We start from the raw sequence: 27,679 nt of genomic DNA on the forward strand, positions 1-27,679 counted from the left end.
GCATTATTACCGCGTTGGCTTGTTTTTTAGATGCTTTCCCATAGTAGTGGGAAATTCTTGCTCCCAGCTAAAATAGGAAATGCCCTAGATATTTCCAGGAATTTTAGGGCATAACGCCGGCGATCACGTACCACGTCCTCCGGCGACCATCCGGCAATTACACCATTCTGCTGTGGTCAGGTTCTCTCTCTCTCTCTCTCTCTCTCTCTCTCTTGTGGGTGTGTGCGTCTCTCTCTCTCTCTCTCTCTCTCTTGTGGGTGTGTGCGGCCAGATACCAGGAAGGATCGAGACTGCACCGTTTCCGAGCACGCATCCTCCTTTTCCGGCCGGGATGTTTATCGCCGCCGTTTTTTTCTTGTTCGTAGCCGGTGTTTCTCTGATCATATTATGCAACACGCCTTTGCCAACCAAATTTTGTCAGTTGGCTTTATATGATGGATTGGTTTCTGCTGGTATTGGGCAAAAAGGACGACGAGAATGGATTGCCGGATAGAGCTTTCCACACTTTCTGGAATTCAGCTTGAAATCTTCAGTTTGGAGGAAGATAAGAGTTTAAAACCCAAAATTACGTCATTTTTCACTTAATCTGCGATTCTTTTGGCTTGATTTTGCAACAACTCGGCCTGCTCCAAGCATGCCCATGTGAAAAGCAAAAGAACAACATGCCGAAAGATAGGGCTGGGGTTTTTTCTGTGATGATTGGTCGTATTCTTGTCAGTTGAAAAGATCATATTTGGAGTCTTTCTTCTTTTTCCATTTCAGAGTTTAGATTGGTCGTCCATGTTTGGGATGTGGTTTATGTGACTATTTGTGTGTTTCTGATTGAGAGTTGGAGCTTATGTTACCTATTTCATTTCAACCATGCTGCGTACGTGGTCTTTTATTTTATTTTTAAAAATTTTTGGCGATGAAGTTTCAAGGACCAGGTCGCTTAATGGGCCTCCTCACCGAGTTTTTGGGGATTCGTTTCTTACCGTCTTACGGTCAGCGGAATGTTTGTTTCTTCATATCTAACTTTTTTTGTGACCTTTTATACGCTATATTTTATAAAACCTGAACAAATTTGAAAATAAGAAGATTTAGAAAAACGAAATTCAAATAAGGAACAATGTTTGCTGAAACCACTTAGCTTTTTAATCATAATGTTCAATTGCATTTCACGAGATCTTGTTTTTCCGATACTTATCACATAGCCAAGAACTTGTCAAGTTCTCTTTCTATTTACATAAATACCTGTAGAAACATAATATTGTTTCTGTGGCTAGTTCTTTAGTTCCAACTTCCAACTCAGCTTCTTATATTCAAGACTAGCTGTTCGAGTTCTCTTGCATGAATATCTAGAAAGTTCACCTGGTTTGGCCACCACCTGGTTGGGAATGGTAATTCTAGCCGGAATCATGTAAGATGTTCTCACTCAATGCTGAAAGTTTCCACAGGGGCCACAGCCATGAAGCTCCAACTCTCGGATTTAGAAAATCCTGCATTCCACATAATTTACTTTCTTGTGTATTGTGTAAGCATCCTAAAAGTTTCCATTCAAATGTTGCTATAAACTCCAATCTGCATCTAAGTACTATGGTATTCTTATTCTCTATTTTATTTCCAATTACCATCTAGTTATTTGCTAATTTCTCGTAGCTGACAAAAGCAAACCCAGATGGTTTCAGGTAGGACTCTACCAATATCGAACGATGCTGTTTGTATCTCCAGCTTTTTTCATGAAAGACTTGCTATATTGCTCCTTAAAGTATTCCATGTGACGGATTCGCGGGATATTGTTGTAGTAACAAAATAAGAGTTGGAGGAGTACGAACCTTGAATTCCTTAGTTCCAAGTTTGGAGAAGCCACCTTAAATACCCCCACTGGTTTTCTTTATCCAAGAGGACAGTTGTATAATGGTGAATGTTATGGGATTGTGATGTCTGTATTTTAGATCATGGAGATCACTATTATAAATCTTGCTTAAATATCCACTTACTTTTCTAGATAACAGCCATACTAAGGTGAAAGGGAAGGATATTAATACCAGCGAGGACCTTTTTGTTATTATCTGCTTCTCTTAATGTGTCTCAGAAGTTGAATCGTCACAGTAGTAGCTACTGTTTTTCTTTCCATTTTAGTTACCATTCACATTTTCCTTTTTTCCTGCCTATGAGATCAATTTTGGGCGGTTTAGATCGTCATCTAATTTCTTGAAAGTCTTAACATTACATTGTACAGTTAAGATTGATTAAATTTGCACCATATGCACTTCAGTGTAAACAAATCCTGATGAAATTTGCTGCACTGTAGCGAAATATGTATATGCCATGTCATGTTCGGATAATGATAAGCTGCATCATGGGGACATGCAAAATGTATATATGTTTTTTAATGTGATTATATTTTTTTCCTTTTTTGTTTTACATGAACTGCAAATTAGGTTTCATTTCAAGTGAAGTATAAAAAAGGAAGTTGCTGGCTGATGGAGCATACTCTCAATGATAAAAAACCAGAGGCATCATCTGATGGTGCCTTTCAAATACCCGGGGAACCTGCTGTTGTGATAAACGGGGTCCCAAATCTTAATGCTGCTCCTGATTGTCCTGCTCGCTCTGATGTTAGAAGTGATGCAGAATCAAATGCTGATCATGGGCTTGGTGAATGGTTAGAAGGAAGGGAAGTTAAAAAGCTGTTTGGAGAGAAGTATTATTCTGGCAAGGTGACTTATTTTGACCGAGAAACAAACTGGTACAGGGTGGTGTATGAAGATGATGATTTCGAAGACATGGAATGGCATGAGTTGCAGGAAGTACTTGTGCCTGTTGATATTGCAATTCCACTGGATGAGTTATCACTGAAGTTCCTCAATCATAAGCACTCTGTTCCCAAAACTGCTAAAACCAGTGGTAAATCGAAAAGATCTCGCAAGGCAAACAATCAAGTGAAAGAAAGATTGGTATCTTCAGATGCTGCTACGAACACAACGGATGGAAACCAGATAAAGAGAAAGCGGGGAAGGCCAAGGCTGCCGGAGCATATGCGTAAATCAAATTTGAAAAAAGGAGAAAACAAGTCCTTGAATCAGAACAGTGTTGGCGAAACAACTGCATGCCAGAATAATAACGTTGAGCCTAAAGCAGAAGAATCGGGAACTGTAGTTGGGGATGTGCAGCAGGGGTGAACTCATAATGCTGCACGAACTTGGGACTCAAAAAGGTTTGCTTTCTGGTCTTTGTTGTCATGATCATGTAAAATGAAGCTGGATTATGAGGTTGATTTCTTCCCAAATGTTTCTCGATCTATGAATGTTATAAATTTGACTAAGAATAAAAGGGGAAGAAGATCAAAGGAACAAATTGTGCATTTTGCTAGGGGCTTGATAATTTAATATGCTCAAGAAACCTTCTTAATTCGAGTGAACTTGGCCTTAGAAATGCTAGTTAATTTGATGGAAATGCTTGCATTTTAGGTGCTTAATTGATGTTTCTTCTTTATGATGGGATATGTAGCTTGGGTTTCAGACTACATTAGTTCACATTAGAGAGGTTATCTTATAGCCTTCTCCTGACGAGCCATGGTGGTTGGGCTCTTCCTAGGCTGACCTCCTTGGAAGCACCATAACAACTTGGCTCACATCCAAACTAAGTTGGGGCTCTTAGTTTGACAGATACCAACCCATCCTCTAGAAACTTAGAAACTTTCTGTTTCTGCCCCAAAGAAGCTTATAGATAAGGATAACTAATCATTTAGTCAACTCCCTTCTAAACTATTGCTCTCTAAGTTTTCTAAGAATCTCTAGTATTGGACTAAAATTTCTTGTAATGGAACGCTGTAGGCCAATTAAATGAATTGGTCTTTAGAGATCTGCAGTTCCTTGACATAAGAAAGTTTAGGTAAAATAGCAAAACTAATCCCACCAAATTCTCAACCATGAATAATGAAGTAACATGTCAAAAGATTGACGTTGAATAAAGCTCAAACATCGAAAGCTTGAGCTATTGTGCTCATAAGGCCATGGGGTGGGATGGAGTTTTTAGAGCATTTTGATTCTTCATCAAAAAATTAAATCGTAAAATGAAAAAATAATCAAACAATTCTATTGTCCATGGCTAATTTATAGACCTCAGAATGTGATGTAAAAAAATATTCAAGTACAAGTTGAGAACTCAGTATTTAAAATCACAACTAATCGGTTGTTGGCCGACTTAGTATTTTCAAATAACTGATCGATTGGTTAGTCAATTAATGAGCTTAGTTGTGGGTCAGGGCACTAACTCTTGAGCTTATGCATTCTAACGGAGAATATTATGTGTTTGTACGTAGTACTTATTCTTTGCATAAATATATATTTATTTTAGTTTTAGTCAATCGACGCGAACTGACCTGGATCGATTATCAGTCTTGATTAATCTTTTAGGGTCCATTTGATTACTTCGAATTTGAGATATATGGATCTAATATGACATGTTTTTGCTGATGTGGGAAAAGATATATAATAACTTTTACTTCTTTGCATTGAGAAAACTTTGGAGATGCTGAATCAACTGTGGGAGCTGCGGATAAGAAAAATGCCAAAAGAAAAAGTAGAAAATAATTAAAGAAATTTTGAAAAAAAATGTCTTGACTTTCACGCAGTACTTAAAATAAAGATACCCAATCTTTCTGATTGAAGCATCTATTTTTTTTTTCTTTCTCTTTTTGGTTTTAATTAAGCAACTTAGGATTAAGGAGTATATTAATGATTTATCTAAGGCGCTTCTGGTAACCATACTTTGAATTTTTTTTTTCCTTTATGATTAACGGGTAAATGTGTTCTATTACAGCTTAGTTAGTTAAAATATGGCTTTATATATGCAGATAGTTCTTGCACATAAGATCTAGTAATAAAAGTTGCTTTGCTAAGCCATTTTAAGAGCGAATAGATGAAAATTAATCAGATGTAATGGGAAATCATTCACAACTATAATATATATATAATACACATACCGCCACAAGGCTAGATACAGTTGATAAGTACATTTTTTTAATCAACAAAGCAGGCAGATTTTGCAGATGAAGGAAGACTCCAATGAGAAATTAGATACGCACGCACCAAACGCTGAAAACGCAGACAAAAACAAAAGATGAGAGACGGCTCTCATCTTAAATAAGCTACAAAAGTTTCTTAGAAAACTTTGTTTCTTAGTGATGAAAACGCGAAACTTTTCATTTCTGGATCCATCTTTTGCGCTACAATTTCAAAATAGAGATTGCTTTTTGTAGTCGTCTTGTCAACATTTCATAAAATCCGTTCAAAAAGTTTGAAGTGAATTTCTGTGAACTTGAGATGATAGTTTTTTTTTTTTTTGGAGTTCTTTGAACCGGGCTGGAGGAATCCAGTAACATATATATATATATATATATATATATATATATATATATATATATATATATATATATATATATATATATATATATATATATATATATATATTAGAAAGAGAGAGAAAGAGGCGGGTGGTGAAGAAAAGACCGCTCAACCTAGGTCTCTAATTTGCGTAGTTGGTGAAAATAAGTCTCTAATTCGATTCCGTTGGATGCTATGCCTCTGCGTCTTGAGGTAGCGGCACATGATAACTACATTACAAAGTGCACTACCATCACTGATACTGATGCAGCTTCGGACCTCAAAGGCAGGGGAATAACCGAATAGGGGGAGGATTCTAAGGTCATATTAAGAAGAAAAAATATTCACCTAAATAGTTTGCATATTGAGAAAAAACTAACTCAAATGTGTTAATCATGTAAGGATTAACCTAGGGTTAATTGCCAAAGCGTTACTTTTGAACTGCAAAAATTGGGTATGTTTTTGACAATAGCAAAATGCTAAGGGTGTTTTTGGTTATTGCGAATTTTCTGGTAAGCCTTATAATGGACATTCACTGAAGCCAGAAGGAAATTTCAGCTAGAAACCTATTTTTTCTTTATAATGATGATAAAAGGACTCATCTTTTTTTTGAATTGCCTCACGGCCAAACATGTAAACAACTGAATGATTTGGATCCGGGACGGATCGAACCTTAAACGAGTTCAGACTCACTTGGACATTGTGAATATCGTATTTTAGGTCCTACTTTTTGAAAACCGAATCCAGATTCAATCAGCATCTGATCTCACATTTATATGTAACCCAATCTGATTGTTATCGGGTCTCACTCAGATATTTAATTTGGACTAATTGGATTCCGTTTATGAATCTATACCAGAAGTCGTGATCCAAATAATTTGGATTTGAATTTCTTCGCTGAATTCAGCTAAAATCGGACTCGTTCTCAATCAATAATCAATTAAATTCGACCATTTTAGATCTTTTAGCACTATGATTCAGATTTTTCTCTGTAAAATGAGAATTTTATTAACATGGAAGCATCTCGACTATGAATTGGATCGGTGGAAATTAACCAAAAACTCAAATCAAATCTGAGACTCAAAAAGACGACATTATTATCAGAAATCCGAACGACCGAATTGCCGCTCGACGGCCGGCCAGGACAGAATCCGACTCCGGCCGACTAAGAGCAGGAGATTGTGGAAGAAGAGTAGGAGAAGCGAGTCTGGCGGTCGGCTGCGTATTTGAAAGTGACGGTTTCATCGCCGTGGATGGGCTCTCCGCCCCTGACGAGGCAGTGGCCGTGGTCCACCTGCCTGAAAACGGCATCGTCGATCGCCTCGGCGGTGGAGAAGTCGGGGCAGTTCAGCACCAAGTTCGATTGCGTGCAGAAGCAAATGTTGGTCACGGTCACCTTCCACTCCATCTTTCCGGCCACCGTCCGGCCGGTCTCCACCACGGCGATGTCGAGCTTGCCTTCCGGGCACTGAGCCGTGGCTGCCATCACCACCATCAAAACATTAAACATCACACTGTATAAGTACTGCTCCCTTGGAAATGCAAATTTCTCAAAGAGTTCAGATTTCAAGTTATCACCAACTTCTAAATTATGGCGACAGATGAATACGATAAAAAAATCAAAACAATTCATTGGGTATCGTCTAAAATTTCACTAGGAATGGAGATTTGTTGTCTTTGTTTGAAGAGAAAACATAACTAGAAACAGACAGAACGAGATAGATAGAGAGAGAGAGAGAGAGAGAGAGAGAGAGAGAGAGAGAGAGAGAGAGAGAGTCTAACCACGAAGCAGGATTGCTAGAAGGAGAGACGCAAGAAAGAGATTCTTAGAAGCAGCCATGGATGATATGTTCTGCGGTACCTTGATTTCTTTCTCCTTCTTCTCTGATGCAGAGATTGTAATTTATACGTAGATAACAGCAAATGTCATTAAATGTTCCATTTATCAATAATTGGAAAGCTTGTAATTCGCAGTATTGCACATTTGGTAGGTGCCATTGTTAACATACAGAGGGATAACTGATCAACACGAGGAAAGAAATTTTGATGTTGCCATATTCGAGTGCATGTGAATTTATAATGGACAAGATTAAATGTCGATCCTTCTTATATTTCTGCTCAATATTGAGAAATTTTTTTATGCAGCATATATTAATGTTACATGTCTTTCAGTTTAATTATATTCTTTTCATATGTTTGATGTAAACTAAGAAATATACGTGGCGAAGAAGATGCAAATTTTGACATGATAACTTGTTTTTATGTTCTAAAGTAAAATCATAAGAGTATCAACAAACCTTCCATCGTGAAAAGCTTCATAAAAATAACCAACACTCAATTAGTGTCGCTGTTCTGGATGCGTCAGCAGATTATACAAAAGGAGAAAGAGGTCCGAACCTAAAAAGGATATCCATCAAAACAATTGAAATTAAAGAGGTTCGGACCTAAAAAGGACAGGAAATAACTTGCTGCTCTGTATAGATTCTTTCTTTTATATATATATTGAATAGTGATTTTGACTTTTAATAATCACTCAGCCATCTAACCCAGGCCGTTCGATTCATCAAGATTAATGGTTAAAAAAAATCAAAGAGAAAAAGTCTTGAGCATTTTCATCATTTAATGTGAGTTCTTACCTTTTTTTTCACAACTATCTATCTCCATTACGTGGACCGACCTAGTTAAACTGAGTGACTTTGAATTATTAGAGTTACTATTAACCTATTATATATATATATAAACATCAATTGGGCAAATGTCAAGATTGGGAGTACTGAAAGAATTTCTTTGGACTCTAATTAAGCTGTGCCAAAATCAATTTCTCTATGCTTTCTACTTGTTTTCTGAGCTCATTTTTTCAAATAATGTATTAGATTCCCCATCCATTTACATGTTCTTGACCCTGTTAATGCTTTCCATAAATATATGTATTTCCATGCCTAACAAGTTCAAGGGATCTGACAAAGTAAATTAAAAAAAAAAAACTCGATTGCTTCATTGTTAGAATATAATATTTAATTTTTAATTTAGACTATATTTGGTTTCCTTAGATCCTAAACTCGAGCTGTAGACCTTAAAATTTCATATCCTTCATTTGGAATGAAGACATGTATGATATCATGTGTTTGAAAGACGCATACAATGAGTACTATTACGAATTAATTGCAAACATCAATGCATTTGAATATACAAATCCGATCCCTAATTGGGCGACTTTTGATATATATATATATATATATATATATATATATATATATATATATATATATATATATATATATATATATATATATATATATATATATATATATATATATATATATATATATATATATATATAGAGAGAGAGAGAGAGAGAGAGAGAAAGAGAAAGAGAAAGAAAGAGAGAGAGAGCCGATAAAATGGTAATATATAACAAAATTTGGGGACAAGAGGTCCCCTAAATACAAAACAATCCGCAAAGAACAAAATTACGCAAAAAACACAAGCAGGAGGAACAAATATACAATACAATGCAAAGAAAAATAGGAGAGAAGAGGGAAGACGACACAACACAGTCACCCAACCGCAGTCCTGAGAGAGAGAGAGAGAGAGAGAGAGAGAGAGAGAGAGAGAGAGCTGAAAAAATTTCATGAAACTGGACAAGTACAAAGAGTATTGGAGGCGTTACGAAATAATTGCAAACATGAAAGCATTTGAATCCATCGGTTCTCAGTCCTATTCCCAATTCACGACTTTTGAGAGAGAGAGAGAGAGAGAAGCCTCTATAATGACATATATAAGGATAACTAATCATTTAGCCAACTCCCTTATAAACTGTTGCTCTCTAAGTTTTCTAAGAATCTCTAGTATTGGACTAAAATTTCTTGTAATGGAACGCTATAGGTCAATTAAATGGATTGGTCTTTAGAGATCCGCAGTTCCTTGACATTAGAAAGTTTAGGTAAAATAGCAAAAATAATCCCACCAAATTCTCAACCATGAATGATGAAGTAACATGCCAAAGGATTGATTGATGTTGAATAAAGCTCAAACATCGAAAGCTTGAGCTATTGTGCTCATAAGGCCATGGGGTGGGATGGAGTTTTTAGAGCATTTTGATTCTTCATCAAAAAATTAAATCGTAAAATGAAAAAATAATCAAACAATTCTATTGTCCATGGCTAATTTATAGACCTCAGAATGTGATGTAAAAAAATATTCAAGTACAAGTTGAGAGCTCAGTATTTAAAATCCCAACTAATCGGTTGTTGGCCGACTTAGTATTTTCAAATAACTGATCGATTGGTTAGTCAATTAATGAGCTTAGTTGTGGGTCAGGGCACTAACTCTTGAGCTTATGCATTCTAACGGAGAATATTATGTGTTTGTACGTAGTACTTATTCTTTGCATAAATATATATTTATTTTAGTTTTAGTCAATCGACCCGAACTGACCTGGATCGATTATCAGTCTTGATTAATCTTTTAGGGTCCATTTGATTACTTCGAATTTGAGATCTATGGATCTAATATGACATGTTTTTGCTGATGTGGGAAAAGGTATATAATAACTTTTACTTCTTTGCATTGAGAAAACTTTGGAGATGCTGAATCAACTGTGGGAGCTGCGGATAAGAAAAATGCCAAAAGAAAAAGTAGAAAATAATTAAAGAAATTTTGAAAAAAAAATGTCTTGACTTTCACGCAGTACTTAAAATGAAGATACCCAATCTTTCTGTTTGAAGCATCTATTTTTTTTTTTTTCTCTTTTTGGTTTTAATTAAGCAAGTTAGGATTAAGGAGTATAGTAATGATTTACAACATGGTTGCACTCCTAACGATCGAAGGCGCTTCTGGTAGCCATACTTTGGATGTTAATTTTTTTTCCCCGTAAGATTAACGGGTAAATGTGTTTTATTACAGCTTAGTTAGTTAAAATATGACTTTATATATGCAGATAGTTCTTGCACATAAGATCTAGTAATAAAAGTTGCTTTGCTAAGCCATTTTAAGAGCAAATAGATGAAAATTAATCAGATGTAATGGGAAATCAGTCACAACTATAATATATATAACACACATACCGCCACAAGGCTAGATACAGTTGATAAGTACATTTTTTTAATCAACAAAGCAGGCAGATTTTGCAGATGAAGGAAGATTACAATAAGAAATTAGATATGCACGCACCAAACGCTGAAACCAGAAGGAAACTTTAGCTCAAGACCTATTTTTTCTTTATAATGATGATAAAAGGACTCAATCTTTTTTTTGAATTGCCTCACGGCCAAACATGTAAACAACTGAATGATTTGGATCCGGGGCGGATCGAACCTTAAACGAGTTCAGACTCACTTGGAATATCCTATTTTAGGTGCTACTTTTTGAAATCGAATCCAGAGTCAATTAGCATCACATTTATATGTAACCCAATCTGATTGTTATCGGGTCTCTCTCAGACATTTAATTTGGAGTAATTGGATCCCGTTATGAATCTATACCAGAAGTCGTGATCCAAATAATTTGGATTTGAATTTCTTCGCTGAATTCAGCTAAAATCGGACTCGTTCTCAATCAATAATCAATTAAATTCGACCATTTTAGATCTTTTAGCACTATGATTCAGATTTTTCTCTGTAAAATGAGAATTTTATTAACATGGAAGCATCTCGACTATGAATTGCATCGGTAGAAATTAACCAAAAACTCAAATCAAATCTGAGACTCAAAAAGACGACATTATTATCAGAAATCCGAACGACCGAATTGCTGCTCGACGGCCGGCCAGGACAGAATCCGACTCCGGCCGACTAAGAGCAGGAGATTGTGGAAGAAGAGTAGGAGAAGCGAGTCTGGCGGTCGGCTGCGTATTTGAAAGTGACGGTTTCATCGCCGTGGATGGGCTCTCCGCCCCTGACGAGGCAGTGGCCGTGGTCCACCTGCCTGAAAACGGCATAGTCGATCGCCTCGGCGGTGGAGAAGTCGGGGCAGTTCAGCACCAAGTTCGATTGCGTGCAGAAGCAAATGTTGGTCACGGTCACCTTCCACTCCCTCTTTCCGGCCACCGTCCGGCCGGTCTCCACCACGGCGATGTCGAGCTTGCCTTCCGGGCACTGAGCCGTGGCTGCCATCACCACCATCAAAACATTAAACATCACACTGTATAAGTACTGCTCCCTTGGAAATGCAAATTTCTCAAAGAGTTCAGATTTCAAGTTATCACCAACTTCTAAATTATGGCGACAGATGAATACGATAAAAAAATCAAAACAATTCATTGGGTATCGTCTAAAATTTCACTAGGAATGGAGATTTGTTGTCTTTGTTTGAAGAGAAAACATAACTAGAAACAGACAGCACGAGAGAGAGAGAGAGAGAGAGAGAGAGAGAGTCTAACCACGAAGCAGGATTGCTAGAAGGAGAGACGCAAGAAAGAGATTCTTAGAAGCAGCCATGGATGACATGTTCTGCGGTACCTTGATTTCTTTCTCCTTCTTCTCTGATGCAGAGAATGTAATTTATACGTAGATAACAGTAAATGTCATTAAATGTTCCATTTATCAATAATTGGAAAGCTTGTAATTCGCAATATTGCACATTTGGTAGGTGCCATTGTTAACATACAGAGGGATAACTGATCAACACGAGGAAAGAAATTTTGATGTTGCCATATTCGAGTGCATGTGAATTTATAATGGACAAGATTAAATGTCGATCCTTCGTATATTTCTGCTCAATATTGAGAAATTTTTATATGCAGCATATATTAATGTTACATGTCTTTCAGTTTAATTATATTCTTTTCATATGTTTGATGTAAACTAAGAAATATACGTGGCGAAGAAGATGCAAATTTTGACATGATAACTTGTTTTTATGTTCTAAAGTAAAATCATAAGAGTATCAACAAACCCTCCATCGTGAAAAGCTTCATAAAAATAACCAACACTCAATTAGTGTCGCTGTTCTGGATGCGTCAGCAGATTATACAAAAGGAGAAAGAGGTCCGAACCTAAAAAGGATATCCATCAAAACAATTGAAATTAAAGAGGTTCGGACCTAAAAAGGACAGGAAATAACTTGCTGCTCTGTATAGATTCTTTCTTTCTTTATATATATATATATATATATATATATATATATATATATATATTTATATATATATAATAGTGATTTTGACTTTTAATAATCACTCAGCCATCTAACCAGGCCGTTCGATTGATCAAGATTAATGGTTAAAAAAAATCAAAGAGAAAAAGTGATGAGCATTTTCATCATTTAATGTGAGTTCCTACCTTTTTTTCACAACTATCTATCTCCATTACGTGGACCGACCTAGTTAACTGAGTGACTTTGAATTATTAGAGTTACTATTAACCTATTATATATATATATATATATATATAGATATATATACATCAATTGGGCAAATGTCAAGATTGGGAGTACTGAAAGAATTTCTTTGGACTCTAATTACGCTGTGCCAAAATCAATTTCTCTATGCTTTCTACTTGTTTTCTGAGCTCATTTTTTCAAATCATGTATTAGATTCCCCATCCATTTACAGGTTCTTAACCCTGTTGATGCTTTCCATAAATATATGTATTTCCATGCCTAACAAGTTCATGGGATCTGACAAAGTAAATTAAAAAAAAAAATCTCGATTGCTTAATTGTTAGAATATAATATTTAATTTTTAATTTAGACTATATTTGGTTGCCTTAGATCCTAAACTCGAGCTGTAGACCTTAAAATTTCATATCCTTCATTTGGAATGAAGACATGTATGATCATGTGTTTGAAAGACGCATGCAATGAGTACTATTACGAATTAATTGCAAACATCAATGCATTTGAATATATAAATCCGATCCCTAATTGGGCAACTTTTGATATATATATATATATATATATATATATAGAGAGAGAGAGAGAGAGAGAGAGAGAGAGAGCTGAAAAAATTTCATGAAACTGGACAAGTACAAATAGTATTGGAGGCATTACGAAATAATTGCAAACATCAAAGCATTTGAATCCATGGGTTCTCAGTCCTATTCCCAATTCACGACTTTTGAGAGAGAGAGAACCCCATTTACGCCTCTATAATGACATATAATCCCAAGATCAACACTCCTCCATACATATGCAGCAAACTGTGAAAAGAAAAGGTGACAATTGAGGAAGATTAGCTACAGATGGGAAATCTTCATCATGTGGCAGAAGTTAAACAGCTCGAGCTCGACCCGTTAAAGCTCGGCTCGTGAACGAGTTCGAGCCAAGCCATTTTGCTTAACGAGTCAAGCTCGAGTTCATGAGTCAATTCGTTCAAATAATTGAGTTGAGTTTGAGCTCAACACGTAACTACCGAGTCAAGCTCGAGCCTTAATTGAGTTTGTCGAGCCTTAAACAAGTCGATATATTGAAACGAGTTTATGAGTTTGTCGAGCCTTAATCGAGTCGAGTTCGAGCTCAACACGTAACGATGAATATCAATTCTATTCAAATGAATTTGTCAAGCCTTAATCGAGTGGAGCTCGAGCTTAACACATAATGATGAATATCAATTTTATTCAAACGAGTTTGTCGAGCTCGAGCTATTTTGAAGCTTGAGCCGAGTCAAGCTCGAGATTTCATTAATCAAGCCGAGTTCGAGCTGACTAAACTGGGGTTCACCCTTACTCAAGGCACCACACAATCGGGCAAATGTAATGGAGAGCCAGCCGACGATGGCGGAAATGTAATTCAGGACTCCAAAATACTTTCAAAATAAATTAGTCAGGAAATTGAAGAGCAAGACATACATGATCAACGATGCGAACCACGAATTTAGGATGAGCCTCGTCTTAACTCTAACCATCATATTTAAGATCCGGATTAATCAAATGCCCTTAATAAGAAAACCAAAAAAAATTTCTCAAAATAATAAGTGGACTTAATTTTGGAGCATTGCCTCAATAGACATAGCACAATCGGGGGCAGCAGCAAGACGCTCACATTCAAGGAATTCAAAGTTCGAATCCCATGATCAACTCTCAGATGCAAATGGTGGCAAATATATATGTGCAGGTAAATGCCGTAAAAGTTTTGTCAACTTATATAAATTTAAATAAACCCCACTAAAGCTCTTTTAATGGCAAAACCTCGAATGCCATTAATTTATTAATTGTGACTTGAATAATTCTTTTGACGAAGTTGCATGCATAACTCACTGGCGTTATATATGCGTCATAGTTTCTCTTTGATTTTAAAATGAGATTTAAATGGCAATAGTATGTTGACAGTGACACAAACATTGTATAAGGGAAACGGCTTGAACCGTGGTTAGCGAATTTCTCCCACTAAAAATTTTCTAATGGCAAATTTTAAATGCCATTAACATTCTAACTACTAGAAATTTGCATTAATTTTTCCTTGACTGTCTTTTTATATATATATATATATATATATCTTCTTAATCCATTTGTTTATAAGTGTCATATATTCATTAAATACTTATTATAAATAATATTAAGGCCATTTAGCAATGAGAATAATAACAAACTGCCCACATGTTCTATTTTGGGCAAAGGTAGGGATGAGTCGATGTGTTCGTGCTTCGGCTGGTTGGATGAGCCCTGGCCTCGCCTCATTTTTTTTTTTTCAAATTTATATGTAAATTTTTAAAAATTTAACTTGTCTTATATAAAAGTTTTGAAAAATGATATTTCGATCCATGTCAAAATTTAGAAAACTTTAATTCGACCCCTTCATGAAAAATTTCTAGTTCCGGCCCTGGTTGCAGGTATTATGCTTGATTGGGCATTCGAGCTTTACATCGCATTCGTAGGAAAACTGAAAGGTGATTTTGTTATTTTAATGACATCTATCAGATTTGGGCTGTCTGATCTTAGAACGGACGGCCCAGATCTGGTCTCTTAATGTATTCGCAGTGGATGCACATGTGAGCTTGTATGAGCAATTACACTAATATGATACATAAGATTGGGCGGGCCTGTAGAGTTAATCAAGTGCCTGCGTACGAAGGTAGGGCTGGACAACAAGCCAGCCCGATAACAAATTAGGTTAAGGCTGGGCTACAACATGGGCCCGGGCCCAAGCCGGCTCATTTATAATAAACAATATATAAAATATAATAAAAATATAAAAAAATAATATTATATAAAAATATAATTAATTATAATAAAATATATATTTATTTTGAAATAAAATTAATATTTTAATGCATGCCTAAACCGAATACTCAACTCGGTGCCCACATTTGGACATAGTCAAACTTGGCTTATCCAGCTCGGATTAAAATCCAAGTACTCCCAATTATAACTTTTTCTAGATCCTCCCCATTAGGGTTATATGTGAGTGAGGATTTTTTTTTTTTTTTTTTTTACTGGTGTTAAACTAACATTTTTGAAAATTTTAATGCGTAAAATTTAGTTCATGACTCAACTTGACTCGAGCTCGTGTTTACTGGATAGGAATATCCTAACACAAAATCCCCATTAATTCAAATAAAAATATTATGTGTTATTTCCACCGGCCGGTTCAGGTTGAGACCCGACTTTGGCGCCGGTAAAATGCATTTATGATAAAAGCTTCGCATTTACGAAATTACCAAAAAAGAGGAGGGCCTTCTAGATAATTTACCGCGCCTAGTATTTATGGGGCGGACTGCTCTTGGTCTCCCGCTCGAAGTCGAAGGGGAGGGGGAGAAGGTCGAGGGAGAGAGATGCAGGACTCGGGCGAGCCGCTTAGTAACTTCATTCCCCGAGACGATGGCGGATCGATGCCTTCGACTGCCGAACGCAAGGTGGAGCTGGTGCCCGATTCGTCCGAGTCGGCGCGGGAGCTGTACACGATCCCTAGCTACTCGAGTGAGCATTACTTAGGCACTCTCGTTGCGTTCCCGCTTATTGATTCGCTCGGTTCGTTAGGGTTTATGTGAAAATGGCAAGGATGGGCGTTTGAGCAGGGTTGATTTGATCTGACGGCCATGATTGCTTTGCCTGGAATTACTTTTCCTTTTACGATTTCGCAGTGATTTTTTTGGTATGGTGGTTCTGATAATGATGATTCGGGAGTTATTTGCTTGTTTTTGCTTCATTTTGTGTATTTCTGTTGTTTCTTTGCGTACTTTTGCTCTTTTTGGGTCTACCCGTGCCTGTGAATTATTTTACGTGTTTCGGTTCATTATGTCTACATTTTTTTTTTCATAGACAAAGCCGTTTCTAGGGGGGAATTCTTTGGACAAGGTATCAAGTCGTTTAAGCTTGAAGTTTCGTGGCTTTTAATTGCTTTTGTTTGATGATATGGCCGTAATTTTGCGGAGGCTGTCTGTTCGATTAATGGACGATTATCTGACAATCCGAAAGCAAGATAGTTCTTCAGTTATTGATATTTGTTTTGTGCTTTTGGTTACTTAGGTTGGTTTTCTTGGGATGATATTCATGAAATAGAGAAGCAACATCTTAAGGAATTCTTTGATGGTAGCTCGATTTCTAGAACTCCCCGGATATACAAGGAGTACCGTGATTTCATGATTAACAAATATCGGGAAGACCCCACAAGAAGATTAACATTCACGGAGTTGAGGAAAATGTTGATTGGAGATGTTTGTTTGATTCACAAAGTGTACGACTTCTTGGACAGTTGGGGCTTGATTAACTTTCAGAGCTCTGATCAGTCTAAGGAAGAATGTGAAGAAGCACAGTTCTCGTTGGTTGTTGAAGAAGGAATTCCATTGGGTATTCGAGTGATTCTGAATCCTGCAAAGAGTTCTTCCTCCAGTAGTACCGGAGAGAAGGGTGATGACAAGTTCAAGTTTCCGCCGTTGACATCTTATGTGGATGTGTTCGACAGTTCAAAAACTTCTAAAGAAAACGGAGGAGCAGAGCGTCACTCTCCATCTGAACGTGTTTGCGTCAATTGTTTGCAGGAGTGTGGTTCCAGTCACTACTTCTCTGAGAAGGTATCCTCTTCATCTGAGGGTTTTACTTGGTTAATTATCTTAAGTTCTTAACTAATGAGCTTTCTTATAGATCCTTCACTAATTTTAGTATGTTGAACTTTCCCTTTGATTCAAAATTCTGGACGAGTAAAGATTCCCCTATCTAAAGCCTTTGCTTACTGAATTTCTCCAAGAAATGACCTTTCTTTAATCTTTTATGTGTTGTGCGGTGTGGAGAAAACATAGAGGATGTGGACCTTGTCTGAAACTTCTGCATACTTTTCTATGATCTAGCAGTTATTGTCTAAGCATCTCAAAGCTGCCTGAAAACCTCAGTAGCTTACTTGGATTGTTAATTGACCTTGAGGCGTCAACTTAATTGATACAAGAGCAAAGGATGGTGATTTTGCTTGCAATTTTGCACAACAATCAATCAGTACACAATCTGCTCTTGGATTTTCTTGACACACCTAAAAGCTTATGAAGCTGTCACAAGTATGTTTTCCTGATAATGATATGGGGATTATGTAGGTACATAACGATGATAACATTACAAGAATGTTTAATGAATAAAAAGAATGAGGGGAAAAGAAGAAAATTGCAATATTGTTCCCATATTGAAATAAGGAAGCTTTTCAAATATTTGTTAAGCTAAAGATGCTTTATGCTCTTCCTATGAGTTTCTTATGGAAATAATGTTGTTTTGACAAGTACAATTTTTGTGATGGGTCCTCATTTTTATCTCCAGTATGTTGATTCCACTTATTATATTAAGCAGTTCCAAATAGGCTGCACTAACAATAGTTGCCTTATATATTTCTGTTATCTGATCAGTCTGCACTAGTTGAACTATTTTACTGTTATTTTCTCTTCTGTATTGTCAATCTAGAAAATGAGTTGGCTACCTAGTTGTCTAGTCACTTTAGTCAGTAGCCAGTTGACCATATACACAATAGGGGAATGGAGATATGGAACGTGTATTAGTCAACCAATTAGGCTGGCTGCTCACTGGTAGCTGGTGAGGACAATTTACTTTTTGAGCCAGTCCTACATTTTTTTTTTGTTTTTTAGTTAAGAAGGCAATTTACTTCTTCTTAAGAAGGATTTTGGTTTTCGAATGAGCTGGAACTTGGAAGAGTGTTGTTATACTTTTCGTTGACTTTTATTTCAGTCAATGAATTTTGACTGACTTGGACTGACTAAGCCCAACTGGTCCTTTTCGGGGCCAACTGACTTATTTCTGGGTTCCAATTTTGATAACTTCTTTATCCAATTGAATGTTGTGGCTTTATTTGTAGGAAGAGATTTTGATTTGTGCAAATTGCTTCAAGAGTGGAAATTATGGTCAAGGAAGGTCTGCTGATGATTTTTCTCTCAAAGATTGTGCTAATAACACCAGCAATGATGTGTCCGAGTCATGGTCTGATGCAGAAGTGTTACTTCTCTTGGAAGGTGCTCTCAAGTATGGGGATGACTGGGACCTTGTTGCTGGTCATGTGAAAACGAAAAGTAAACATGATTGTATTTTAAAGCTCATACAGCTTCCGTCTGTTGACCACATGGTGAGCAACCCTAATAGTAGAGCTAACCATAGGAATAATGACACCAAAGGAGCAGTGGCTACATCATTTGAGGTTACCAAGATTGAAGATCAAGATGATGAACATTCTGCAGGGACCACGGTACCCTTGGAAAGTGTGGAAGGCCATTCTGTCAAGCGGCGATGTCTTTCACCACTTGCTGATGCTGGCACCTCATTGATTACACAGGTAACTGTTATGTTTCCTATGAACATCTTCTTCTCCTTTACATTTTGGAACTCTGGGCAACAAGTTGAACAACTTATATGCATTTGTCAGGATTCTTAGGTGCAGTGTTGTACGATACGTATAATACGGGGCCGTATCGTATGATACGATACACATCTTTTAAAAAATACCATGCGATACATCCCCTGTATCGTAAATAGAGGTGTATCGTGCCTGTATCTTACGATACATATGATACAGGCCCCCGTATCGTACGATACGGTGCGATACACCACGTATCGTACGATACGGTGCGATACGGTGCGATACACCCTGTATCGTACGATACGGGCTGATTTCAAAAAAGGGGGGTTGGAACCCCTCTTTTTCGATTTTTTATTTTTTTTGTAAAAACCCGGCCCTTCTTCATTTTTAACCTAGAGATTGTGCTGCTGTGGAGGGAAATAATCAATTTTCAAAATGAAATCATCGATTAAACTATGGATTTGTGCGTGGGTGGCTGATTCCCATTGGAAGGAAAGAGGTTTTTTTAAATCATGAAGATGAAAATGAAGAAGAAGATGGAGATGAGGATGAGAATGAATATGATGAAGATTATGAATGTGAGTCGAGAGTGCTTTCATTTTATATGTATTGACATTGAACATTTTCACAATTTCGTTACCGTCTTGTGATGTAATAATACATAGCTTCTAAAACTTGTTTTTTGATGTGGTGTTTCATAGACTTATGGACCTTATGACTTATGAATCTATGTGTTTTCTATGTAGAACACATTATTCTTGATTTTTATTGCTTTTTTATGAATTTTTGAATTTTTTTGAATTTTTTTCTGATTTATTAAAAAAAAAGGATACGATTACGATATGTTATGATATTTTACGATACAGCGTATCTTAAAGCTGGACCAATACGGCTTACGATACGCTTTTTACAACATTGCTTAGGTGTCAAGTCTTTAACTGAAGCATCAATAGCTGTTCAGTCCAAAATTGACATAATTATGCTTCATGTTAGGTTGCTTCCCTGTCCACAATGGTTAGCCCCTCTGTGGCAGTTGCTGCAGCTGAGGCTGCTGTTTCTGCCCTATGCAATGAGAGCCCATCTGCAAGGATGTTGTTAGGCACTGACATGGAGGAAAGGGCTCATGGCTATGGTGCTGCAGTTTTGCTGGAGTTCGAAAGGTTTTTGCACATGATGCTCTTGGGTGTTTGTTTGGTTTTTATTGTTTCATTTATGTCTGTTTTACTGTTATTCAAGCATTAACTTTATATTTGACAGAGCAAAGGCTGTGGAAACATGCAAGATTGGAAAAAGAGATGAACAATTAGGTAACATTATGAAATGTTAAGCGTGGTTCTTGTTTCTGTTTGAACTATAGTTCCTAGTTCCTCTCAACATATAAAATTTTTAGAAAGCAGTACATATGTGGACTAAGGTGGTTCCTAATTGCAAACTCAGTTTTAAGTTTGTGGTTGGACCTCCATGGGCTTGAAGTGGCATGGTTATGCTGTTTCCAATATGAATGAATTGGTGACCAGTTGTGATTATTTTTGCTTTGCTTCTATTCTCTTATAATCTCACTCACTTACACCTCCCTATTGCCTTGACACGTTTCATTCATCCTAAAGGTAAACCGCCTGTCAGCATTGATGAAAAAATTGGCACATCAATGTTACGAATGCGAGCTGCTGTTGCTACTGCACTGGGTGCAGCAGCTGCAAATGCGAAGCTACTTGCAGACCAGGAAGACAGAGAGATTGAACACTTAGTGTCAAGTATCATTGAAGCACAGGTTCTCTCTCACTCTCTTTCTCTCTCTCTCTCTCTCACGCTGACTCTCTCTCACTCTCACTGTCTCCCTCTTTCTTCTGTGACATCTAATGCATACAACATACAAATATTGGTGTCTGAAGTTCTGCTTGCATCTGATCTGACAGGTTAGGAAGATTGAATGCAAGATCAAGCATTTCGAGGAGTTGGAGCAGATAATGGACAATGAATATGTCTATACACAAAACGTGAAAGATTCTGTTCTCTCTGTTCATCTTGATATTTTGCAGAGAAACCTAAATGCTGGAATTCTGAGAGGGAGTAATCAGACATATGTCAAACCCTTTGTGGGTGTGTATGCCCTACACTAATTGAATTTCTCTTTTAGCACCAGAAAGTGATAGGCCTGTTGTTGTCTAGTAGCTTCTGTTTTTTCCCGTGGCATCTTAAATTGATGAAACTTCCAAATAGCATAGATCGTTTAAAATCTAGAATTGTCAAATATCTACATTGTTTCAGAAAGGCTGGATGCTAGTTAGTCACAACTTTAGATGGAATGATTCTCAAAAATGAAGGCGAGCTGCTTCTTCATTTTTTCATGTTCATGATAGAGTGGCATGTGGTGTCTTGATTACATATGCTTGTTGCTTCAACCTGCTCCAGGGGAACTTGGTGGTGAAAGACAGTTAGGGTGGAAATTACATCTGTTTCTCTGAAGTAGGATGGTGTAATTTTTGTATTAGATTTCGCGGGATAGGTTGGATTAGTTTTTAAATAAGTCCTAATCAGTGGGACTTTTTTGTTCTTGGTTCCTTTTCTATTGACTGGGGCTTCTCATCAATTGCAGCCACCTAGGGTAGGGAGATGACATTAGGTATTTGGGGGAGCGGCTTGGTTGCTGTTCTATGGCACTATAAACATCAACTCCAAAAAACGTTGGATCAAGAGTGGAACTGGTTGATGGCTTGCTCCTTTGTCAAAAAGCCGCCACTGAATAAGAGATTAATTGTCTTCATAAGGCCGCAACCTGTTTCAATTGTTTATGCTATCTAATCTTTGCTCACTGAAATAAAATGGGTTTGGAACTTCGGAGCTTCCTGGCCGAGCACTTGTTGAAGGATCAAACTTTTAGTTACCCCAGCTTTTTGCAATTACGACTGAATAGACTTTGCTGCAATTAACATCAAGTGCCAATGTTGATGTTGGCATTGTGGACATCAGAACACATGCATGAAAGCGAAGTTGAATTTCTGAAAAAAGTGAAAATATATATACAGTATACAGTAAAAGTATTTGACTATTCTGTTTGGTCTATGTACACTGCTGTGATAACATTTTGTACACTATCTCCACAACTGAATATACATATATATACATGTATACAAGTGTATATATACACATATGTACTGTATTGCACCGTGTTGCAGTCTTTGCTTCGATGGTATATGGAGAGATCATGCCATGACCTTGACTGCATTCTGTCGCCTCGATTCTTCTTGTCTTTTTTGTTTGTGTTTTCGTATATAGTTGAGCTGTTTTGAAGGCTGCGTAGGTCCTCATGAGCATGATCTTATCAATCTAAAATTATGAAGTGACCGAGCCTTGAATAGGTTCCCAAAGAGAAATCCAGTGATTGTCTCTTGGGGTGGAGTGCTTGGAGGGAGAGCGGATCCTTGCTTCACCTTCATAACCATTTTACCGAGTTGCTGACGTATTGATTCTATTGACTTACTATCAACAGGATTACCGGAGATGTCTTGGACGTAGAAAGTATCGACTGCTTGGCTGTCCTTGGTTGTGATCTCTGCTCTTGTGATGCATAAACTGTTTTCACGGAATATCCTTGTGACATCAGAGAGAAGGCCCACCCTGTCGTCTGTGCTCAGTTCTATTCTCAATCCCTGCACAGCCAGAATCAGATTCAGTCAGGGAAGTTGGTCGTTGATCCGAAGCTGAGCCAGTGGAGATAATACATACCTCTGATGCTCTCCTCTCGATAGCTGCTTCCAGACACTGGATCACTCGTTGCCTCTCTGGCTCAGAGTTGATAGGGAAACCATCGACATGTCTGATATAGTATTCCTGAAAATCAAACACGAAGCATGATCAGGGGAACAGCCATGCTGAAATTCAGAATCCGGGTTGCTCCTACTGGTTAACTATACTGGTTGACACTTGACAAAAATGGGGCGAAAGGGTCAAAACCGACTGGGAATTCAGAACGCATAAGGGTTTCGGGTCTACTTTTGTTGTACTCAAGTATTACTAATCTGTTATCACCAAAAACTGAACTGATGATTCCTTTGCTAATGGTTACATGGGGAGTCTTAGTGAACCATGTCTCTCTCTCTCTCTCTCCCTATCTGTGTGTGCATGTGTGTTTGTGTGCGTGGAGGCCTGAATTCTGGTGGGTATACCTGGTAAGCTTCCATCCTCGTTGTATCAACTTTTCCATGGAAGACTACATACTGCATATCAGTTAGAGTGCAGACCGTGTCGAAGAGCAGCTTTGGCCGGTCCTTGGACTGCATCATCACAACAGAGTAATCCTTTTCTGAGCAGTCCGTAAGAGTGACTTGAGGCCTGAGGCCCGTAGCATCTCCATCCCTCGCAGGGGCCGCTCTCTCGGTCCGTTCGTAGTCTCGGTCTTCGTACATCATTTGGTGCAGCCTCCTCTGCCTGTGCACAACCTCCAGGGAGACTCTGGTTTTAGCAGTGCTCAAGTCATTGTTGCCTTTCAGAACGCTGCAGAGAAGCTCCTTAATCGACGAGAGCCGCTTGGGGTCTTCAATGGCGGTGCCCGTCGTCGCGTCTGTCACACGGACTACTGCCGCCGCTCTGGCGTTATGCGTCCAGACTTCAGCTTCGACCACATTACATTTCAAGTTTGTTAGCACAGCGCAGACTTCGGACAGTAAGCCAGGTCGGTCTGAGCCGATCAGTTCAATGGAAGTGTGCTTCTTGTCAGCCGTCACTCCAACTGATCTCATCAAGGGTTGAGAGAAGCTTGCATCAGGTCCAAGGGACTGCAAAATTTGTTCCAAAATTTTCAACAACCAAAAAGAGAAAAAAGAAAACACCAAACTTGCTAGTGGAACTCTAGATTCTCATTAACATGCATGGTTTTCTTAGCATTTTTGTGCAGAACCACCCTGCTGCAATTAAACAAAGATGTAGAGGCAGAAGGCAAATTCCACATAAACTCCCATAGTTTTACTTTATTCACCTGTTTTAGGTAAACCAACGGGCCAAAGGACCTTCTTTTCGGGCAGTATCTGGTGAGAATAGTTTATTGGCATCCACCATTCAGTGGGAATTCAAATACTAATTATTTGGGAGTGTAAAAGCTATCCTAGATTCTGGAATATCTTCCTTTAATATATTTATCCTTGAAATCGGCGAATTGCAGAGTTGAATTTTGTTAAAATAAGCAAAAGTGCTCTTCAATTCCCAAATGTTAAAGCCAAAACAGCATGAAAAGGAGGACGGCAAGTACAACAATTATCTCAAGATTAGATGGATGGACAAGAAATAAGCAGCACGCGTACCAACCGTTAGAATTATTTTATCCTGTGAAAATTACTACTGCTATGAAGTAAAGCTGAAGAAAAGAAATTCAAGATCACGTGAACAACTCCGTTTATTTTATTTTGTTTAAAACTTCCTTTACTTAGTCGGCTGGGTTTTGAAATTTGAAATATAGTGTTTCAAATCTCATTTTTCCCCACAACCAAGAAAACGGGGTTGAGAACAAAAAAAAAAAAGAAAAAAGGGCAGAAGTTTGAAGATAGAATAAGAACAGAACAGAGAGGCAGTCCTCACCTTTTGAATATAACCAATGATCTTTTCGTCCATCAGCTTTTTGCCGTCTTGGTCGGTTACATTAAATACTGATAAGTAAAGAATACAAAAAAAAAAGAAACACGAGAATTTTCAGAACAAAATCTGTAGAGAAATAGCCACGAATAGATAAATTTCCTCTTCTACAGATCTGAAAAAATAACTCTGGAATTCGTTGAACACATACCATCCATGAACCATCCTCCATCGGAAGAGATATAAGCCTTTTTAATGATGAGGTTGAGATCTGCAAGAATCTGAACCACTTCCAGAAGAATTCCATGTTTATTAACACTGTCAACCTACACCGGAAAAGGCACAAAAGAAAGGCTTCCTCAGCACCCATGCAACATTCAAATTTCTTGAAAATATCAGTTTCAGGATAAATTTAGACAATTCATACCTGGATTACAGTTTCAGTTTCGCAAGAGTCATTATCAATAACAACCCTGCCAAAGTGTAAAGAAAGAAGACAAAACCAGTCTGATCAGAAAGAAAATTCTCAGAAAAAGATCAACTAATCAAAGCCCAACTAGCCCGAAAAGCAAGTTAAAAGACACCCAATCAAGAAGAGAGAGAAAAGCAATACTGAATTAAAAATATGAACAGGTTCGAGAACACAAACCAACAAAAAGAAAAACTTGAAAAATCAGAGGAGATGAAAAGGATGATTTAATTAAAAATAATGAAAAGCACCAAGCAGGTAAGAAAAGAAAAACCAACCAAAAGAACTTGAAAATCAGAAGAAACGAAAAGAGAAAATGATGGAAAGAAGCGGCAACCACATAAACTACAAGGTAGATCAAACTGAACAAAATTAAGGACTCCCCAAGAAGCGATATGCAGTGAAAATCACAGAACAAAAAAGGAGAACAATATGGAGCGAGAAAATTCACCACATGAAATCTGGTCTCGAAGAAGAAGAAGAAGAAGGGGCGAGACAGGCTCACACACAGAGAGAGAGAGAGTGAGAAGATAGGTCGCAAGCATACCTTGGCGGGTTCATCCTTCTGATGAGTCTCTCATATGCATCGTCCATGTCCAGCATCGGAAAGTAGAAGGGAAAAGCCAGAGAAAATACAAACTGGGTAGAATTTCCCACACTTTTTCCAGAAACCCAGAAGTGGAAATTTAAAATTTAGATAAAATAATCAGAAAAAAAAACTTTCCTCAATCCTCGGGAGAGAGAGAGAGAGAGAGAGAGAGTATTCCTCTCACCCCTCACTTCAGACTCAGAACAGTCTACCACATGCCTCCATGGTTGCTTTTAAGAACGGAGACTGGATTTTGTACCGGCATTCCGGTCGGCCTGCCCGAAATAACGTGTCACCAGGCCATTGGCCAGGCGTCCACCGCGGGCAGCTTCCTGGTTCCCCGGGCCCGCCCAGACTAAAGCGTGTCAATGGCGATGACTTGAATTTCTTTTCTCTTCTTCCCTTCCCTTTTTCCTCTTCCTGTTTGAAATTTATTATCATTCATTTTCCCATGCTTATTCTCTCTCTCCCTCTCTCTCTCTCTCTTAAGAGCCGTACTCAAGCCACGTCACCAGCAGGGACCCACCTGGCCGGAGCTGCGCACCATCCCGCCGGCCGGAACCACCGGCTCTCCAAATTAAATCCGGTAAAACAATATGCTGATTTAATTTGAATACTCTATGGAGTTTCATAACTAAATTGACTGGGATCTGATAAAAGATTTGATACGCTTAGATATAAATGTCAGATGACAAATTCAAGTTTGAAATATATGGCATGAATCCAAATATAAATCTAATTATGTCAAATCCATTAAAAGCTAGACTCAAACTATCTCATACGTGATCTAACAGATAATCTGGATCCAAGTCCAAGATCCATAAAAGTTTCTAATCCAAACCAATATAGATGAGTTAAGATTTGGGTGTCATGGCCTTAAAATTTTTACATAATTTTTTTTATCGATTGTCCTCCATGTTGCAAGTTATGTGACAAGTTACTAAATTTGAGTATAAAAATCGTTTGCAAAATTGGCCAATAAATTAGGCTTACGACAAGAAACCCTTCACTTTTCTTCCTTTATTCTTGGCATCTGCTTCTCTCATTCCAACCCTTCTCCCCTTTCTCCCCTTTTCTCAAGCTTCCTTTCTTGTTTGACTCGTATACGACCAGCAAAAGAGACATCAACATGCCTTGGAGAAGAAGGCAAACCCTAGTGACCGCGACTCTTATCTCCATGCACCTGCCCGACTCGGGTCTCAGTCCTGACTTTGCATCGTTCGATCCAACATGATAGACAAGTAAGAAAAAAATAAAGAGAAAAAGATTATGAACATTTTTGTCATCTAATATTAATTTACATATTTTTCACTTTATTTTTTTCTCAGTCATCCATTTGCTTTAGATGGAATGTCATGGTTAGATAGTTGGGTAACTCTAGATAAACAAAATCATCGTTTACTCTCTCTCTCTCTCTTCCCTCTCTCTCTCTCACACACACATATATATATTGAAGTGATGACTAAGTTATCACTTGAATATATTCTTTTTGCATCCTTGTTGTAGGGTAGTGTGCTCCACCTTCATAAGGCATAAAAGAATAATGTCTTTGAGAATCGACCTGGTGATGTATTGCTTATTGTGCCACCAGCTTTGACTAGTTAAGCTACAACCCAAGGCCAATATACATATATAGTTGGAGATATGCACTGAATTCCTAAGCTAAAAATGTTTTAGCTCTTCTTTTTCTTTCATTTTAGTTGGTACTTTATCTATAGTTAGAGACGATGGTGCAAGTAAGCCCTTACTTGGTGAAGACTTCATGTGAAAAGGCGAAGGAGTGTGAAGCACGCTTTTGAGAGTCTGGGTAAAAAATGTAAATTTCATCAACATAAAAGGTGACTATTAGGTTAGTATAGAAGATCAAATCAAGTAGTTTTCATAAAAGTTGGCAATTTGTTAACTTGTCAAACAAGTAAGATGTGTAATTAATGTGGTCTAGAAAATTTGGAGCACAGTGGAGCAGGTAAA

General features: G+C 37.7%; 5 protein-coding genes across 8 annotated transcripts; 2 read left to right on the top strand and 3 right to left on the bottom strand.

Moving 5' to 3' along the window:
* Nucleotides 1-40: 40 nt before the first annotated feature.
* Nucleotides 41-3,403, top strand: LOC116257569 (uncharacterized). Of its 2 annotated transcripts, none has more exons than XM_031634446.2 (2): nucleotides 41-180; nucleotides 2,424-3,403. In XM_031634446.2, exon 2 carries the CDS (start codon nucleotides 2,466-2,468, stop codon nucleotides 3,162-3,164), a length of 699 nt encoding a protein of 232 aa, XP_031490306.1. In that variant the 5' UTR covers nucleotides 41-180; nucleotides 2,424-2,465; the 3' UTR covers nucleotides 3,165-3,403. The 2 variants fall into 2 exon arrangements, with proteins under 2 accessions (XP_031490306.1, XP_031490308.1); XM_031634448.2 differs by having other exon boundaries at nucleotides 50-175.
* A 3,131-nt stretch (nucleotides 3,404-6,534) lies between these two features.
* On the bottom strand, nucleotides 6,535-7,673 carry LOC116257188 (TPD1 protein homolog 1-like). The gene is made up of 3 exons (XM_031633800.1): nucleotides 7,667-7,673; nucleotides 7,152-7,253; nucleotides 6,535-6,848 (listed from the first exon to the last, which is right to left on the bottom strand). The coding sequence occupies exons 1-3, from the start codon at nucleotides 7,671-7,673 to the stop codon at nucleotides 6,535-6,537; spliced, it is 423 nt and encodes a 140-aa protein (XP_031489660.1).
* A 3,357-nt stretch (nucleotides 7,674-11,030) lies between these two features.
* Nucleotides 11,031-11,831, bottom strand: LOC116258166 (TPD1 protein homolog 1-like). The gene is made up of 2 exons (XM_031635317.1): nucleotides 11,749-11,831; nucleotides 11,031-11,475 (listed from the first exon to the last, which is right to left on the bottom strand). Exons 1-2 carry the CDS (start codon nucleotides 11,813-11,815, stop codon nucleotides 11,162-11,164), a joined length of 381 nt encoding a protein of 126 aa, XP_031491177.1. The 5' UTR covers nucleotides 11,816-11,831; the 3' UTR covers nucleotides 11,031-11,161.
* Nucleotides 11,832-16,045: 4,214 nt separating this feature from the next.
* LOC116257400 (SWI/SNF complex subunit SWI3A) lies at nucleotides 16,046-22,715 on the top strand. 3 transcript variants are annotated; one of them, XM_031634111.2, is made up of 8 exons: nucleotides 16,046-16,219; nucleotides 16,769-17,313; nucleotides 18,591-19,061; nucleotides 20,079-20,245; nucleotides 20,343-20,392; nucleotides 20,693-20,856; nucleotides 21,002-21,185; nucleotides 22,576-22,715. In XM_031634111.2, the coding sequence occupies exons 1-8, from the start codon at nucleotides 16,075-16,077 to the stop codon at nucleotides 22,599-22,601; spliced, it is 1,752 nt and encodes a 583-aa protein (XP_031489971.1). In that variant the 5' UTR covers nucleotides 16,046-16,074; the 3' UTR covers nucleotides 22,602-22,715. The 3 variants fall into 3 exon arrangements, with proteins under 3 accessions (XP_031489971.1, XP_031489972.1, XP_031489973.1); XM_031634112.2 differs by lacking the exon at nucleotides 16,046-16,219 and adding an exon at nucleotides 16,241-16,394; XM_031634113.2 differs by lacking the exon at nucleotides 16,046-16,219 and adding an exon at nucleotides 16,410-16,597.
* On the bottom strand, nucleotides 22,062-25,930 carry LOC116257401 (ACT domain-containing protein ACR6-like). Its single transcript, XM_031634114.2, has 7 exons — nucleotides 25,667-25,930; nucleotides 25,078-25,123; nucleotides 24,862-24,976; nucleotides 24,657-24,724; nucleotides 23,252-23,860; nucleotides 22,812-22,916; nucleotides 22,062-22,735 (listed from the first exon to the last, which is right to left on the bottom strand). The coding sequence occupies exons 1-7, from the start codon at nucleotides 25,720-25,722 to the stop codon at nucleotides 22,391-22,393; spliced, it is 1,344 nt and encodes a 447-aa protein (XP_031489974.1). The 5' UTR covers nucleotides 25,723-25,930; the 3' UTR covers nucleotides 22,062-22,390.
* Between the last annotated feature and the right edge of the window lie 1,749 nt (nucleotides 25,931-27,679).

This window comes from Nymphaea colorata, chromosome 7 (assembly GCF_008831285.2).
Source record: "Nymphaea colorata isolate Beijing-Zhang1983 chromosome 7, ASM883128v2, whole genome shotgun sequence".
Taxonomy (NCBI): domain Eukaryota; kingdom Viridiplantae; phylum Streptophyta; class Magnoliopsida; order Nymphaeales; family Nymphaeaceae; genus Nymphaea; species Nymphaea colorata.

Coding starts and splice junctions, on each gene's coding strand:
- LOC116257569 (XM_031634446.2), top strand. CDS start 2,466: ATGGAGCATACTCTCAATGATAAAAAACCAGAGGCATCATCTGATGGT.
- LOC116257188 (XM_031633800.1), bottom strand. Junction 6,849..7,151: donor TCTAGCAATCCTGCTTCGTG/GTTAGACTCTCT, acceptor TGGTGATGGCAG/CCACGGCTCAGTGCCCGGAA.
- LOC116258166 (XM_031635317.1), bottom strand. CDS start 11,815: ATGTCATCCATGGCTGCTTCTAAGAATCTCTTTCTTGCGTCTCTCCTT. Junction 11,476..11,748: donor TCTAGCAATCCTGCTTCGTG/GTTAGACTCTCT, acceptor TGGTGATGGCAG/CCACGGCTCAGTGCCCGGAA.
- LOC116257400 (XM_031634111.2), top strand. CDS start 16,075: ATGCAGGACTCGGGCGAGCCGCTTAGTAACTTCATTCCCCGAGACGAT. Junction 20,246..20,342: donor GTTTTGCTGGAGTTCGAAAG/GTTTTTGCACAT, acceptor TATATTTGACAG/AGCAAAGGCTGTGGAAACAT. Junction 21,186..22,575: donor ATATGTCAAACCCTTTGTGG/GTGTGTATGCCC, acceptor TACTATCAACAG/GATTACCGGAGATGTCTTGG.
- LOC116257401 (XM_031634114.2), bottom strand. CDS start 25,722: ATGCTGGACATGGACGATGCATATGAGAGACTCATCAGAAGGATGAAC. Junction 24,725..24,861: donor TGGAGGATGGTTCATGGATG/GTATGTGTTCAA, acceptor TTTACTTATCAG/TATTTAATGTAACCGACCAA. Junction 22,917..23,251: donor CGAGGATGGAAGCTTACCAG/GTATACCCACCA, acceptor TTTGATTTTCAG/GAATACTATATCAGACATGT.